The following is a 16706-nucleotide window of genomic DNA, read 5'->3' as shown; positions in this document are numbered from 1 at the left end:
TTTATGTGATTTTTTTTCCTCGGGAGTTTATACTCAGTCTATTTCCTTGTTGTAGGTCTCCGCCGGTAATGTGGAGGTTTCTCTCGTGCCGCTGCCACCGTAGCAGCGGCGCGAGAGAAACCTCCTTGTGATGTGGCTGCGGTGGTGTTCCCGACATTACCGCGCTGCAGACTGGTGAGATATAAGTGGCATCAACCATTCTGCTAGTAGCAATTGTCTGCTCACTCCCTCATTGGATAGGGGCTCGTGGCAGCTGATAGTGGATGTACGGTAAGTACGCTGTTCCGACCCTGTACAGTAGCAGCGTGCTGACACTCGTTGAATCAGAACAAACAGGGCCGCATGGAATACACCTCTACTCCAAATTGACACAGACCTCAGGCGCTCGAAGTTGCACTCACAATCTGGTCGATTGAACGGTTCCAATAGTCGGGGTCCGCAAGCATGTCCATGACAGGATAGAACACGCTACATGCGAGGATCTCTCTGACAACTACTTTGATAGCGTGACTGCGGGCTTCTTTCTCTGGCAGTATGATAGGATTTTTTGCTGTCACAGGTCTATCCTTTAGGTTCTTGGGGCACATATGTGGTGTGCCGTGGACGGTAAGAGTATAGTAGCACGGTAGCTATGGTGTATGTAATGGCAATATATATTTTTAACAACTCGATCTCTCTCACTATCCCTCTTAAGTGTCTCGTGTCGCTTTTGACTGGGGTTGAAAGTTGGATCAGTAGTGTTGGAGCGCATACCAGTGGTTTCGCAACTGTGAATGTGTAGCGTCAAGGAGGTTTGTTTCATGTGTCTTGTCGGAAACAATGTAGGTGATTTTGAATAAATTGTATGAATGTCACTATGTACCTCTCACCCTGACTGCGATGAGATACTTAGGATGGGCAGGAGCCTGCCACCGGGGTGATGTCAGGCATAAGGGAGATCCTATAACGAATCTAGGCTCATAGATACAGCCCCTAGTTACATGCAGGAAGAACAGTCGTTTCTGTAACAGAGGCTGAGGTCATTATCGACGAGGACACACAGCGTACAAAGACGGCTCGCAAGCGTACTGGACCCGGACCTCCGCCAGCGGCGATCCAAGCATATAGCGCAAAGGCGCATCACGCCCGCGCAGCCGCAAGCCGCGCGCGGACGACGCCCTCCGCGGCCTCCCACACGCCCGGGCCCCCGCGCGCGGCGTCCTCCCACTGGCGCACGACCGACAGCGGCGCGCACTCGGCGACGATGCGCAGCGCGGGCCCGCCCGCCGCGATCGCCGCGGCATTGAGCGCCGCGGTAGATGCGTGCGCGGCAGACGCGTCGCACGCGCCTCCGATGACTTGCACGAGGACGAGCTGCAGGTTCGGCGGGCCTGCTGCGCCAGCGGGGGAGGAGGGCGGGGCGAGCAGGCGGTGGAGCATGGGGAGGAGGGCCGTCGCAGGCGTGGACGGGCTCACCGCGTGGACGACGGCGAGGTGCGTGAGGGCGGCGAGGCGGGCGAAGCGCTCCCAGGTGGAGGCGTCTTCGTGTGCCGCGGCGCGTGCGAGCCCGAGGGGCGCGTCAGGGCTGCAGGAGTCAGGGGCGGTGAGGTGGATGCGGAGGTGGGTGACGGAGGGCCCGACGAGGGCGGTGTCCCAGCCGTCGCGGCAGGAGAGACCGAGGAAGTGCTGTTCGCGCGAGAGGCGGGCATGGAGGGGGCGGGCGCCCTGCGTGCGCTGGTAGCCCGGGAGGGAGAAGCCGCACGCGAGGGTGCGCAGGCCGGTGCAGGCGTGGAGGACGCGGTGGATGCTCTGGATGGGGCCGAGGGCGAAGACGCCGAGGTGCTTGACGCGGGCGTGCACGAACTCGGGCGATTTGTGGGAGATGGCTGCGAGGAATGCGCGCAGGGCGGGGGCAGTGGAGAGGACGACGGTGTTGTAGAGGGCAGGCTCTGTCCAACGGCGGACGGGGGACGAGACGAGCACGAGGGAGAGCGCGGTGGGGCGGTCGAGGTCGGCAGCATGCTCGAAGATGTCACGGAGGAGTTCTGTGGGGAGGTCTGCAAAGACGAGGCGAGATGAATGCATGGCTTTTCGAGTATATTCTAGCGATGGTATATCGTGCACGGAACTGAATGATGCTGTGCTGAGCAGCGGCAGACGAAAGTAGAGAACGCACAGACGGAAAATTTTAATATGGCATCGGAGTCAGTGGCACATATGAGGGCCCGAAGCCCGGTCGGTGGAGAGTGCTTCGCTGCTCATATCAGCATGCAATCTTCACACCTACGCAGGCGGCTGCCGTCGACCGGAGCGCACAGAGCAGCAGGCACACGCGCGAGGGAACAGAGGGCTAGCCTGCATCTTGTCAGCGGGAACTCTGGGAAGACGATCCACCAGAGTCGAGGGCGCTGCTCAGGTCGACGCGTCGACGCCCGAAGTTGCCTCTTTCGGCGACGCCCTCCAAGATTCGACACTCGCACCCAAATAAGGAAAGTCTCCAAGATCACGCGGCTAATACGGTACACCAATAATAATATCATGCGGCACCCCGTCTATACACTCCATATCACGCCTTCTGCGATGTCCCGGCCGACGCACTCGCTGCTGCAGCTGCTGGAGCAGCAGCTGGTCCACCTCCACTCGCACCCGTGCTGCCCGGCACCCCGTCCACGTTCACCCCCCGCGACGTCAGCGCATTCAGAATCAGCGCCAGCCCACTCATCTGCGACGAGTCCAGCGACCCAACGTTGATCTCCAGGCTCAGCATCGTCCCCGTCTGCCCCTTCAGCACCGCAGCCGGCTGCCGCTGATCCGGAGGCGGCACAGACGCCGCTGGCACCGGTTGGATCCCAATCGCAGCCAGCGCGGGCAGCGACAGCGACGGCAGCTGCACCGGGATCGCAGACATCGGCGGCACCGCCAGAGGCCGTGCCTGCGCCTGCTGCACCTGCACCGACGCTGTCGACGTGGCCGCCTGTGCTGGGACCGCGCTCGGAGGCGTATAAACCGACGTCGGCGTCGACGTCGTGTGCGCAGCCGCGCTTCCACTCCCTGTCCCGTATGGACTCGCCGTCGGAGCGCTCGCTGTATATGACGCCGGTGTGTATGCTGCCGGATTGTATGTGTACTGACTCCCCCCGTATCCCGTTCCGTATGGATATGTGAACGGCCGGTACTGTGACGCGTACCCCGTGGTCGTGTGAGGCCCGTAGTAAGATGGCGCAGGCTGGGGCACCGCTGCTGGGGGAGGCGCCACCGCTGCACGATGTTCGCGTTGAACTCTGTCAAGCTCCACGCGCGCGTGTCGCAGCTCCGCGTTCAAGCTCGCCGTCTCCGCGCGCTCCCCCTCCAGCACCGTCTGCGTGAGCACGTACAGCTGGTCTTCCGGGGAGGCGTGCTACACAATGCGAGAGAAAACCTACGTGAGCAACGCGTTGCAGACTGCAGGCCGGACACCTACCTTGCCCGAGTAAATCTTCGCGCGCCTGAACCGGTCTTGCAGCGCCTTGCGCCGTCGCCAGCACTGCAGCGCGAACCTGGTCTCTGCGCCATCCCGACGGACTCAACACCTCGCACAGAACGGAGCAGGAAGTCAACTGAGCAGACGCGTACCGGCTATCTCGTCCCGAAGCAGATCCTGCTCCGTGGCCTTGCTTTTGCCCTTGCGAGATCGTGTGCGTGTTTGTACCACCAAGCCCGCCCTGGGCTGCTGGAAAACGTGGTAAGGCAGTAGTCGCCGGACGACGTCCTGCGCGTCGGTGAAGGGCGTGTCAACGTCCGGGTATAAAACCGCGAGGTGGTCTGCCGCCAAGCTGGTCGCAACTCTGCCACAACGCAACGCGTACCCAAGTTTTCAGCCGCTATTGCGCGCGCAGAAAAAAAATATGAAGACACGCACTGCGTAGCGGCGAGGAGCATACTCTGCTCCTCCTCCGGTGTGCGGCCCCTTGCGGCAGTCTTCATTTCGACCCTGGCCGCAATCGCCTCCAAATCTGCTATGTAGTTCGTCTGCGGCACCCCCTCGTGCGCCCGTCCATTTTCACGCACGTCGTCGAGCACGCCCGGGTGCGCATACTCCGGAGTCGCCGCAGACGTGGACGCAACGGCGGGCGTCGACGGGTCGGGTGCGGGGGTTGCACTCTGCGAGGCGAGGGCGGGGGAGGCGGCATCGAGGGCGGTCTTGATGCGCGGGAGCGGTGTGGGGCGTGTAAGCGACGAGGAGGACGGGGAGGGCGAGGAGCTCGAGGGCTGCTTTTTCGACATCTCAGCTGGCGATCGCTTTTGTTTTGTTGCGTTTGCGTCACGCTTCCCCGTCCCGTGCGCGTGTGACGGCGCGTGACCATGTGACTCCAGTCTGGCGCGTCCGCGACTCGGACGCGTTCGTGGACGAGTTAGTTACCATGGGTCGAAGAATGGGTGTAAAGCAGATATCAATATAATGTAGCCGATACAATTCTGGACTGCAGTCGCATACAGCGAATGCCTGAGATCACGCCTTCTTCCCTTCAGTTGGCGTAACAGACCGTTCAGCCGTGGCCTCCGCCGCTGCCGTGCTCGCCTCCTTCGCGTGTATCGCTGCCTTCACCTTTTTTAATAGCTCGGTCGCCTGGGACACTTCCTCGGAGTTGCTTGTCGCTACTTGCTCGAGGTACTCCTTCGCCAAGTCAAGGTCTCCTCCGCCGTGCATCAGATGGTAGCGCGCTACGTACACGCGCGACTTGGCGCTCTCGCCGATAGGTTTGTCTGCGTGGAATCAGAACAGCCCGTCAGTCGTTGTCCGAATGCACGTCGGAGACCGGAGAAGGGGATAGGCCGATAGCGGGGTAGTGCGGGTGTGCAGAACGGGGTGAGCCGAGCAAGGCACGGAAGGCGGGGAGGAAGAAAAGGAGAAGAGGGAATACGCAACTCGTCGAGCGGCAGACCTCGACCACACGGCGGTGATACGCGGCCGCTTCCGCGAACTCGTTGAGGTCGTTGTGCAGCTTGGCAAGCTTCAGGTGGATTGTCGTCTCCTGCGCATTGGCGCCGATGAGAGCGCGCCTCAGGCACTCGATGGCTTCCTTCGGTCTGTCAGCGGCAAGTGTGGGTAGTCAGAAAGGGATCGTCGGAGAACCGGGGGAGAAACGGGGGATTCGCTTTGGATAGGGTGCGAAGCAAGCGTGATAGCACTTACCGCCCCATTTCCTCGTAGCAGGCACCCTGCGCTTGCCATATGCGGAGGTCGTATGGCCTGGGGTAAGGCAATGAGCGAGCGGATATTGATTAGAAGCTGCAAGACGGATGCTCGAGATGCTGTGATGACTCACCGTAAGGCGGTGGCGTGCTGATAGTAGTAGAGCGCATATTGATGCATGCTCAGCAATTCATAGGCTTGGCCAAGGCCGTACCAAGCCCTGTAATCCTTCCTATTCACGTCTGCCAAGAGCAACGGACGTCGGTTACCACGTGTTCGGAATGCGAGAGGCATGACTGGCACACTTACCGACAGATTTTCTATACGCCTCAATGGCGGCATGCGAGTTCTTCATCTCCACGTACTCATGACCCATCAGTGTCCAAGCAGACAGATACGTCCTATCCAACTGCGTTGCACGTCTAAAATACTTGATGGCTTTCTCATGTTCTGCGCGGAGAGAATAGTAGTTCCCTGTAAATGTGTCACCAGGTCAACAAATGGACCGCACCCCGCATGACCAGGGGAGAATCGCACCGGCCAGACAGCACACCTCGGGACGGTCCTTGTCCAGTGCCAAGAAGTCATGTGCAAGCTTTGATAGGCGCAGGTTATCCTCGCCGACGTAGAGGATGTTCGAATAGATGTCAATGTCGTCGATTCTGTAAGGGTCAACCGCGAGTATCTTCTTGAATTGCGCTTCAGCTTGCTTGAAGTCTGGTGAAGAACGCAAGACATCCGTCCGCGGATGAATTCCTCGGGACGTAATAACGGATTGGGTCCTTACCGTGAAGATAATAGAGAACGCAGGCTCTGAGGGACATTATCCAAAGGCTTTGCGGGAAGAAGTCCTCACCCAGTAGGTGATCACACAACCGCCTTTCATTCTCAGAAGGATTGTTGAGGCTATTCAGGGTCTTGACCTGGAACATCTGGACTAGCGGATGGATCGATGGAAGAGGAATCAACGGCAGTAAGGATGCCAACTAGCAGAATTATCAGAATACAACCCAGCGCAAGCGATACGCTGATATACCTCGTCCCCGTCACCGAGACATTCTCCCAGAACAGACCACGCGGCCCAATTCCAAGGGTATCCGGCAATGGAAAGCAGTGCGCTCTCGATCGCCTCTTCTCTTCTGGATAGACGACGGAGAAACAGGGCTTTCCTGCGAAAAAGCGACTTGAGTCGTCCTCGATCCGTCAGTTATCACGGAGACTCACAAAAATAATAGCCACGGATCTGTAGTGTTCTTGACTTTTTCTAGTAACTCTAGTAGGGAAGTATTCACAGGAAGAGGAGGTTGTTGACGAGTATCTGCATGCTTTGTTCAGTCGACATTTGCTCACCGCCTGAGAGCGAGAAACACTCACTATCAAGCTTGTACCAGTCTCTCAACGCTTGCTTCTCGGCAAACTGCAAGTACGAGGTTATTGCATGTGTCACCACAACAGCAGGGATGCAATCACCATGTATTGACTGTATACGCTGAGGAAACGGGCCTTGGCGCTCTTACACTCTCGCAACCAATGCATAGCCCTCCTGAATTCTCTAGCTTCAATGTACGTACGTGCAGTCGCAATTGCATCATCCTCTTCGGCTTCCCACTCTAGCTCTTGCTGACGGACCTCTGGGGGCTGTGCGTACAACGGAGGGGCCAGAGAATGCCGTGACTGGGTGGTTGTCGATGACTGAGCGGCGGGTTTAACGAAGGAGACGTGCGGGCGGGGAGAGTGCTTGCGAGCGGGGATAGAAGACCCATGCTCCTGTGCAGCAGAACGGGCCGATCTACGCTTGTCCTGGGGCACTGACAGAAGCAATTCGGACGCCCTGAACGAGCGAAATGTGAGTGCGCGACGCAGACGGAATATTCAACGCCGTAAACACCATTTTGACGCGAATATGAGTCCTCTCTCTGTGCAATCGCTTACCGCGTTTCTCAACGCCACCACCATTGCTGCATCCACACTCGAGTAGGCCATCTTTGTGCGATAGTAAAGTTCAACTGTTCGCAACAGTCCAGGTGCTCGGATCACGCCTCGCAGGAAATATGTATGTGGTTTGGGACAAAGGCTCGGACGCGTCCAATCGAGCACGCGCCGGCGGTCGCGGCGACGCGAATTCGATCAGCGTGACGTCCTGGACCACATCTCTCCGCCACCGCTGCGATATATGTTCTATACCTCCATTACTCCCTTTTTGTCGGTGGTTCCTAAGTGATAGATCTTATTCGCACTTAGTTTCGTTCAGCTTCTAGCGAATTCCAACAGCCGGGCCATGATTCTGTACTGGTTACTCGCGCTGTTTGTGTGTTGTTGTCTACGCTTATATGCTATACTTCCGGAAGGGAAGAAAGTCATCAGGCGCACTCGCCGTAGATCAGAGACGTGCAGCCTAGCTGTCTTTCTTGGTTCCGGTGAGTCCGTCCGTATGCACGAGATGTACCGGCGGCTGAGCAATACGCCACCAGGGGGACATACGAGCGAAGTCATTTCTCTCTTGTCTTCGCTAGACTTTTCCCGCTACACTCCTCGGACATACTACATCGGCGAGGGAGACACGCTCAGCATGAAGAAAGCCATTGTTCTGGAGTCACTTAAAGTTGTCGACTACGCCTCTTCTGTCCGTGAATTCTGTCCATGCCTTGACTTATCTATCTGAATCGGTCTTGCAAGAGTGTTCAATCCCTTGTGCCATATACTTTTGTTACGCTACCTCGCGCACGTCGCGTTCACCAACCGCTCATCACGACTCCCATCACTGCTTTGCGATCCCTAGCCGTGTGTGTATACCATACCACTTTTGCGCCTCTGCTGCCAAACGCAATCTCTCCAGAAGTTCTCATCGTGAACGGTCCGGGGACGTGCTTCGTCTTATGTTTAGCTACGTACGTGAACAAGGTCCGTATCGTGCATCTCCTCCGCAGTCCGTGCTCCCCATATGCTGATCATTACCGCATCGATTCAATAGTTTGTCGGTCTCACACATCCAGCATTAATCTACGTGGAATCATTTGCACGTGTCCGTACTTTGTCACTCTCAGGAAAGCTGCTGCGACCCCTTGTCGATAGGTGCGTTCCACCTTACAATGCCGCCGTCAGAAATATTACCAGAACGCGTCTCGTTTGTCATCAGATTCATTGTGCAATGGCCAGATCTCCTGAGGGATGGAAAGAAGGGGGACTACCGTGGCTGGCTGGTGTAGTACCAGATGCTACGTCTCGCACAGCCTCGCTCATTTGCATGTTCTACGTCATACCTGGCATGTTGAATCGCTGAGCAGATTGTATCACTCTGTGGCATCAGAGGGTGTCTATTATAATTGCGCGTTAGGACCGTTTTGCAGCTCTATGAAGTTCAAAATTAGAGAACAACTATTCATAGACGCGTGCTCCACGACAAAAGTAAACTGTGTTTCGAAGCCAGGTTCTTGATCTCCCGTGATTTCAAAATATGTCGTTGGTCGAGTGGGATTCAACGCAACTTTCCCATATGCAACATTCGTCCAATGAACATTAGCATAATACTAAGTGAAGAACTCACATCGTTGCTTCACGACGTGAGCTTGCCCATGCGGCATAATAGCAAATAAGAAGATTTCGACCAGATACCGGACCGCCCACCAATAACGACAACAATGAGATCACTTCCGTGTCCACCTGTCCTCACCATCGTTCCGTCCTCGCTTCGACGGACTCGCACTGCGTCCACGGCCACCGTCTCTCCGTGTCGGTTCCCAGCCTCCAGCGTTCTCGACCTTTGGAGGGTGCAGTCTCCGCTCCAGACGTTGGCCATGGCGCAGAGAAGACACTAGTTCCTTGGACGCCAGCCGCAGATGCATGAAGTTGCAAAAACCGCCACGGTTGCATTCGCCGTTCTCGTTTTGGCGGCAACAGGCTTCGCGAAAGTCTGTGACAGGTGATAACTCTGCGTACAGTGGTCGGCCTAAATGGAGCAGACGAGTAAATCCGGGGTGTGCAAAAGAGCGCGCTGATACTCACCAGCATACCAACGATCATTCAGATTGTCAACTGCAGCCTGTGCTTCTGTCTCCCACTCATACCGGGCATACACATTACCGATGAGATGATCCCCGACATTGTCACATACCTGTTAATTGCGTTAGGAAAAAAAGTCAAAGCGGAATATAACATACGTGAAGCTCCAGCAAGTGTCCAAACTTCGCCAACTCGCAGTAAAGGTCCTCGTACACCGCGTCGAAGCCCTCTTGCAACTCCTTTTCGGTCAGCTTACAGACAGGGTCGTGCGCCGGATTATGGTATACGTTTGGAAGGAGAATGGTCTGTGAAAATGCGGGTTTGATGTGCTTCCGCGAGCAACGGTCGCCGTGCCGGCATGCACCAATCTGCGAAATCAACGTTAGAAGATGTCGATGCAGGTGCAACGCGAGAGAACGCACCTTGTAGTAAAACGAGCAATTCACACGATCCTGCTCAGTTCCGAAGATGTTCGCCTGCGTACAGATTGTATGTCAGCTCTGGAGGAACGCAACTGCAGACCGCTGGCAAAACTCACCAAATGAGATGCCATTGCGCGAAGAGTTGGCAACGAGTGAAGCTGAGAGACGCTTAACGCACAACGCTTGTTTATATATGTGGCTGAGAATTGCTGACTAACGATCGGCGATTCTCCAAAGTTTCCTCATCCGAAATAGGAAGTCGTTCGTCAGCGGGAACATTCTCGTAACTCACATACACATGAAAAAGTACTTCGACAATCTCTGAAAGGTCAGAAGACTTATTTAGCGCGAGTACAGAGCGAAACCTGTGTGTTTGAAGGAGTTTAAAGGCTCGTCTTTAGGGAGGTGTTGCTCAGCGTAATCTTAGAACCTGACTTGAATTTGTGCTACAGTGCAGTCCAGTCACAAATATGTACACAGCGACTCGAGCTGAGTGACTTGGTCCAACACTTGATCGTGGTGGTCGTGGTATGCTGTTGCAGGTCCATTCGGTCGTACCAAAATTAACTCCAATCCATCGATCTGGAGTCTGTTTTGAAACCCCGGCAAAGGTCTTTCGAAGGTCTACGGTTGTTGGCTCATTGGAACACCGAATTCCTTGGCACTGTCTCTCATTTATCTGGCCTTCTTTTCCATTTGCCTGTAACGTTGTGAAATTGCGTGGGGAACCACCACCACGCTGTGAACGAGGAAAGTCAAGGTTCTTGGTCTGTTCTCGACGCCGGGTATCTCTAGTGACATGGACACCTCAATTGCGTCGTCAAAATACCCACTGATTCAAGAGAGCTCACCCGCGGGATGTTCCGGAATGATAACCTCGTAGTCAGTGTGAGGGACGAGACTCACGGATGCTTGCGCAACTATCGCGGTAGTTCTGCAAATGCATCTCCCCGTCAAACCGCTGGTATTCTCCTCATTCCTTACTGGGCCGACATTTAGGCAATTCGCGCTCCTTCGAACTTCCATTGTTCTAGTCAGGAGTGCCCAGGCCGACGAGCTTCGTCGGTTGTTCTGCACATTCTATTTTCACCAAGAAGCCGGGAGGTAGAATTTTCTCTGATACTCCGGCATTCCGTGTCTATGCAAGGAGCTGCAAGCCAGCGACGTACGGTATAGTCACCTCGCGGAACATTTTCTTCGAGATAGCGCTTAGCAGGCATGTTCAAGGCACATCGTAGCAAGCTCATTTAATTAACCCAATTCTCATGCATCGGCGAATTACACTTCCTTGCGCACAAAAGATCATTTACAATCATAGCAAAGTTGATCAATTTATTTCCTATTCTTGAAAAGCTTGGCAAGTCTTGGTATACCCACTATCACGCTTCTTGCCGCTTCTTATAATCTGACCATCAGCACAGCCAAGTCTTATGCAGCGGGGATTCTCCGTCGGATTCCACTTGTTGTATACGAAGTTGGAATCACGGGCTACAGACAACCCTGTCTTACGCCAAACAAAACTTGTCCGTGCTCATTGGCCGGGAGGGGAATGCGGCATCACCTCAGCCTGACTATCTCATCTGTTCAGAATTGTGGATGATGAACTCGTCGACCTGGGGCTCGACGGATACCACAAATGGCAGAATTGCAAACAACATTGCCTCCGTCCACTGGTCGGGTCCCGAGACGATTTCTCTCGGGAGCGATCAGAGGCAGTGCGCCTGAAGAACATTCTCTGCTCGGAAGTAGCGGCCACAAATACCTGATACATGCACGTTCGCACCGGCGAGCCTTGCTCGTGATGCTGACCTTGTTTTTGCCACGTAATGTGTATGACCGTCCTCGTGCTTGGTGCGTTTATCGCTATTGAGTACCGCGACAGTGATTGATAGCGCATTCAAGCACCCTTTGGACAGAAAGGTCAGTGCAGCTACTAAGACCAGGTTTGTGGATGCAATCACCTATTCTTTGGTACCACCAGCACCGCTATGCGACATATTTGTTTCATGAAGGGCTATGACATGACCAAAAATAAGCATCCCTTCACTCCTTGAGCATCTGCGTGTTATTGCGCAGTGCCGTCTCGTTGACTCCCAACTTAGAGTTGGTCGCAGACCGCTGCTTGATGAGACGACAGTTCAGAGAATACGTACCCATGCTGTCGTCGCTCGTCCAAGAAGTTGACGAGTCTACAATTCAAGTCGTGCATGATATCATGAATTGAAAGAATCTAGTGTCTGCCACATCCGCGCAAGCTCTCCCTCTTGCATCTGCCGGATTATTGGCGATGTCGGCTAGGATCCCATGACATGAGAGAATCGCTCCGATGATCAGTGTGAGTAGCAGCTCCTTCCACACCCCATGGGAGAACCGATTGTAATGGATATGGGCTCGGAGTGACGGTGGAAGCGGGCGCAAGCAAAGGTGGAAGAACACCGTGGAAATTTATAGAATGTGTCGTGTGGGGGCCCATGTTCGCGACCATGTTGTGATTTGAGTACGGGGAGATGAGTTCAGGTGGGATCGCAATATTCCCCAGGGCTAGGCTGAAGAGAGAAGTGAGATATGCGCTTATCATCAGGTCGGAACTGGATGCTTACGAGGCAAACCTGTCCAGTTCCGTTATACCCTGGCTAATGGCACAAGGACGCGCACCTGATTCGTGTTCCGAGAAGCGTGTCAACATGTCCGCCGCTCTGCGAAGACGTAATGACAACTCCAGCACGATATGATAGTTGGTAAGGTCGTTCAGACAGCCACAATGATCACCCGTATGGCTGTCGTCCACATTCATATCTGATTGTGAAAGATCATGGAAAATGTCGTCGAAGGTGTTATCCTCTATTCCGCCTTGCCCTGCCAAGTAAGAAGAGAGTAATACAGAAAGATCGGGGCCGATGTCGCTCTGCGTTGCAGGGGCAGGAGTGTGCTCGCTTGAAGGAGATAATGGCGAAGACGGAGTCAGAAGCGGGGAGGATATCGGATCCGTGGAGGGACTGGCTGGCGCAAAGGGTGAAGGCGAACAGTTATTAACGTCCAAGGTGAGGTGATTGTAGGTATCGAAAGGTCGATCAGGAAATATGTGCGTTGTTGGGGAGGATGCGACCACTCGCTCAATAGGAGGCGGCGTGGCAGTATCAGAGATAACGATGTCCGGAATCCCCTTTCTGCGAGAGGCTGTCGTGCGATTATTACGCTTCTTCTCGATGCCAGCATCTTTTGTGGACTTGATCCAGCGAGGATGTGGCTTATTCTTCAACTAGCATTGAAGGATATCTCAGTTCCAGTTCGGTAGACTGAAAATGAGCAGCGTTACCTCACGAATGATGCTCTCCAGCTCAGCAACACGTTTCTGTAGTCGTAATGTTTCATCCTGAGTATCGTTACTGCATCGATGTTAGAACGCATCACACATGTACTGCGTTTCGGAACGTACCTTGGGCTTGGATCATCTACTTCGTAGATGCATAGTCCAGTCTAAAGCTCAGAGTTAAAAGGTCAATGTCTCGCGCAGAATTCCATTATCAGGCTCACCAAACCTAGTTGGGTGCATCGGCCGCACGGTCGTTTGCGATCACACTAGTATTACCCATGGACAAAGTCAGATATTGTACCTCGCAACAAGCATTAGCCTTGCCATTCGTTTGGACGTGTGGCAATTTAAGCATGATTGAGTAGTTCTGTTGCGCCGTTTGCCTGTGCTGTTATCAGAACGATACCTCCATCGGTAGGACATGGAGGAGTTACGTCTGTGGTCGTCCTCGGACGTACGCTTCACAGCTTCGACAGCATCTCCCTTCTTCCTGCGTGTGGGATCCGAGAGCCTATCTGTAGTTTGCAGCGACATGTTGAGGAAGGGATGATCTCGCGGCGACTATGAGCAGTAGACTCTATTTATACGCACCGGGACGGAGAGAGAGCGTCTTGCTAAGAAACTTCGAGGCTCGGAAGTGTGGATACATGACACCGGAAGGAGCGCCAAGCAGGGACTTAAATGATATTAGTTAATGAAGGGGGCATAACAGTTGTTGATGGCCTTGTGCACCATACCTGGTAAATAAACGCATCTGCTGGGAATAACGGCTTACACCCTCGCGCGTCAGCACCAACGTGAGAAGAGGGCCCGCCCTAGAACTTCTCACTTGAATACGACTTGCAGCAAGACTTTGAGCATTGAATGTTATGCAGACCAGTGCAATTCTAAATCGAATACCAAAAAAAGTATGCCAAGACAACCCGACGTCGCGTGCACCGAACTCACTGGGGGCGCGCCAACTTCTGCTCCACAATACTGGAAATCGGAACACCTGTTAATGGTGAATAGAAGCCGCCCGAAGACTCCGCATAAGGACTGGAGTCTCACGGCTCTACAGAGTGTAAAGCCAGACAATGCCGCGAAACGAGGAAGAAGCTCAGGGTGGCCCTGATGAGCTTACTGTAACAGCCATCTTCATGTATTCGGCAGACCTGCGGTCCACTGTCAAGACTGCCAATTGGCGAGCGCTCCGATCGAGCGCTTAAATGCAGCGCTATCAACGCAGAATAAGCTCATTAACGCATGTTTGAAGGAACATGAACGCCAGCGGTCGTGACCTTTGTCCTCCGTGATAAACTAGCAGGCTTTGTGGCGACACCGTGTACAAGAGCATGGCTACTTACAATGAATAAGCATGCATCAGCGCGCCGAGTTCCGCGAACGACATTAATGTAACGGAAGGTGTCAACCGAATGCGGTTTGTCGGTGCATTGGTGACCGTCTAGACCCCCGAGGCGTGACGTAGAGCCAAGAAAACAGGACATTCTGAGACCAATCTGCAAAGGCCCAGCGTGTCACGGAGTGCGATGGGCACCAGATTTGCAATCACTCCTCGTGCAACGCTCAATAGCGCTCCATGGGAAGTTGGAGGGACAAGAAGCCCGTGTAACTGGTCTCTACAGTTGTGTAATCGCACATCTGGTGATCCAGTAGTTTACCACGCCACAATACGAACAAGAAGAACCTTACTTTATCACATTCAATCCTTCCGACACCTTGTCCCGAAACATTGCATATGCACTTCAATTGTGAGGTCAATCGTGGCCGAAAGCAGATCCTGATAAGACCGAGCCCACAGGAGATGTCTGGCTGGTCCCGGAAATCGGAGGCACCCTCGGTCCAGGAATGCAAGCAGAATCACGGAAGCTTCCATACCGTCTTGAGTCTCTGACGATGCGAAACCGGCGAAACACTCTCGCCTCCCGCGCCGACATACCAGCATCCATATGATGGCCTTCCAGAGGCATGCGGCTCCGCTAGATGAGACTGCCTTTCGGAGGTTCGGTCTGGCATAAGCAGCGACTAAACTCACAGCTATTACAACTCACACGCACGGTAGCTCAGGTAGTCACATAACTACACACCACTCGGAAGTTGTGTCCACCGCCGCTTATCAGATAAGCGCAGCCGCAGTGGAAAACAGCGGACGTAGGCTGTGTGAATTAGCTGGGAACCCACAGTGCGACTTGGCTGATGTTGTTCGAGAAACGTTGCGGGTGCGACCATAGCAGAAGTCGAGAAGACGCCGCACAGCCTACTCAGAGCAGCTCGAAGTCAGCACCGTTTGTCAGATATCTGCACGAGATAGACGATCCCGCCTGCATGAAATTCCCCGCATCCAGTGGTTAAAGTGTTTGCGTAATTATTGAAACTACTCACCGGTAACACCGACCGCGATCTGTGGTCAAAGCAATGAAAGTATCGGCATGATTTGTTCTAAGATTCCCATCTAGCGAAGCCCCTTGGGGCCAACCTAGGAGGAAGAGTGCGCAGATGAGGGAGCAATTAATGGTATCCGATGCAACGGAGGCGATAGAGACGGAGACCACACTCGATATCCGATGAAGGGTTCAATGCACGATGACGACACTTAGTCACCTGGTAGCTGAAACGGATTAATTAGTCTATTCAGAAACCCCAGGCGGGAAAATAAACCCACCTTCCCCCGGAACCGCTGAAGAGAAAAATGCGAAGATGGAAATACGATCAAAGAATTGTCAATGGGCGCCAACGACGACATCAACCACGTTGCTCGCCGTGTCGCACAGGGCGGTCCACATCCGCGTCGACATTGGAGACGATGGGCAATCGCTGCTGCCACCGAATTTTGGTGTGTGCCATCTCTTTGGCGCGGTGTGTCGAGATGCCCACTTAATACAAAGCCTTTTCGTCTCAGCTTAACAACAATGGCATGCCACGGTAGGCCGCCGATGAGCGGTACCCGACAAACGACATCGGACACACCGACCTACGCCAGCGCCTGGCCAATGCATGCGGCGCCCTCGCTGAGCTCGACAGCGGACCCAGGAGACCGCGGTTAAATATTGACAGGTGAGCGTCTTCGAGTTTTTTCCGAGCCATCACGAAATTACCAAAAGCAGGGCTTCTGAATAGACTAATCCGGTAGAAACGCCACGAAGGCTCTGACGGCGTCTCCAATTTCTATATTGAAACAGTGAAACTTTCGCGCACAGCCATGAATTGTTGGCAGAATCATCGGCAACTTGTCCAGGACAACCATTACAAGGCTCGGACACAAGACGGATAAAAAGTCTTCGAGTACAGCCTCCAGTTGTCGGCAGAAGGATGGTATTACTGTATTCCGGAAGTCAATATGGAAGGCACATGAACGATCGCACTTATCCGCGGGACGATACACGCATGTTGTCAGCGACAGCACCTCGATCGTAGGCGTGGACACTTTCTATGGAGAAGGACATCGACACGGAGTACGTCGATGTTGAGACTATTATTGAAAACCTCACTGAGAGGTGAGCGGGCGATGTCGATGAACATTGGTCTGGGACCCTGGGTATATCGGCCAAGGAACATTCAGTAGAAGGGATGTGAGAAGTATCTCAGCGGGTCACCTAATCGCAGGAAAGATGGCAGCCTCTACTTTCGAACTTATGCGCCGTGACCTTGTTCCTACGAAGTCCCTCAAGTAATAATCCAGGCATGCGCCCACTTGCCTGAAGATCTATAAGTACCGAGTCTCTGACTTTATCAACACCTGAGCATCCTACACATTATACAATTCAGGCCTTCAAGGCACAATATCTCAAGTCGGAAGACCTCAGCTTGATGAAAACCGAAG

General features: G+C 54.0%; 5 protein-coding genes across 5 annotated transcripts; 1 reads left to right on the top strand and 4 right to left on the bottom strand.

The window, feature by feature from the left end:
* Nucleotides 1-1119: 1119 nt before the first annotated feature.
* On the bottom strand, nucleotides 1120-2064 carry SCP_0307260 (predicted protein; the record flags this gene model as incomplete). The annotated part of the gene is made up of 1 exon (XM_027756115.1): nucleotides 1120-2064. The coding sequence occupies one exon, from the start codon at nucleotides 2062-2064 to the stop codon at nucleotides 1120-1122; it is 945 nt and encodes a 314-aa protein (XP_027611916.1).
* Nucleotides 2065-2545: 481 nt separating this feature from the next.
* On the bottom strand, nucleotides 2546-7135 carry SCP_0307250 (Anaphase-promoting complex subunit 8; the record flags this gene model as incomplete). The annotated part of the gene is made up of 16 exons (XM_027756114.1): nucleotides 2546-3376; nucleotides 3440-3522; nucleotides 3592-3803; nucleotides 3878-4333; nucleotides 4503-4722; nucleotides 4886-5046; nucleotides 5153-5209; nucleotides 5286-5394; nucleotides 5462-5626; nucleotides 5690-5869; nucleotides 5940-6138; nucleotides 6189-6321; nucleotides 6377-6470; nucleotides 6527-6569; nucleotides 6623-6983; nucleotides 7041-7135. 16 exons carry the CDS (start codon nucleotides 7133-7135, stop codon nucleotides 2546-2548), a joined length of 3399 nt encoding a protein of 1132 aa, XP_027611915.1.
* Nucleotides 7136-7430: 295 nt separating this feature from the next.
* Nucleotides 7431-8358, top strand: SCP_0307240 (UDP-N-acetylglucosamine transferase subunit ALG14; the record flags this gene model as incomplete). Its single annotated transcript, XM_027756113.1, has 6 exons — nucleotides 7431-7569; nucleotides 7624-7775; nucleotides 7829-7935; nucleotides 7989-8040; nucleotides 8124-8224; nucleotides 8289-8358. The coding sequence occupies 6 exons, from the start codon at nucleotides 7431-7433 to the stop codon at nucleotides 8356-8358; spliced, it is 621 nt and encodes a 206-aa protein (XP_027611914.1).
* A 438-nt stretch (nucleotides 8359-8796) lies between these two features.
* Nucleotides 8797-9704, bottom strand: SCP_0307230 (Splicing factor U2AF 23 kDa subunit; the record flags this gene model as incomplete). The annotated part of the gene is made up of 5 exons (XM_027756112.1): nucleotides 8797-9098; nucleotides 9155-9263; nucleotides 9310-9519; nucleotides 9574-9627; nucleotides 9690-9704. The coding sequence occupies 5 exons, from the start codon at nucleotides 9702-9704 to the stop codon at nucleotides 8797-8799; spliced, it is 690 nt and encodes a 229-aa protein (XP_027611913.1).
* A 2147-nt stretch (nucleotides 9705-11851) lies between these two features.
* SCP_0307220 (hypothetical protein) lies at nucleotides 11852-14027 on the bottom strand (the record flags this gene model as incomplete). The annotated part of the gene is made up of 13 exons (XM_027756111.1): nucleotides 11852-12119; nucleotides 12174-12832; nucleotides 12890-12959; nucleotides 13010-13050; nucleotides 13108-13152; nucleotides 13211-13269; nucleotides 13321-13401; nucleotides 13478-13562; nucleotides 13624-13656; nucleotides 13716-13773; nucleotides 13835-13880; nucleotides 13937-13940; nucleotides 14010-14027. The coding sequence occupies 13 exons, from the start codon at nucleotides 14025-14027 to the stop codon at nucleotides 11852-11854; spliced, it is 1467 nt and encodes a 488-aa protein (XP_027611912.1).
* Nucleotides 14028-16706: the final 2679 nt, after the last annotated feature.

The sequence above is a fragment of the Sparassis crispa genome, assembly GCF_003851025.1.
Source record: "Sparassis crispa DNA, contig_000002F, whole genome shotgun sequence".
In the NCBI taxonomy this organism is placed as follows: domain Eukaryota; kingdom Fungi; phylum Basidiomycota; class Agaricomycetes; order Polyporales; family Sparassidaceae; genus Sparassis; species Sparassis crispa.
The sequence above is the reverse complement of the archived record's forward strand: the minus strand, read 5'-3'. Positions and strand labels throughout refer to the sequence as shown.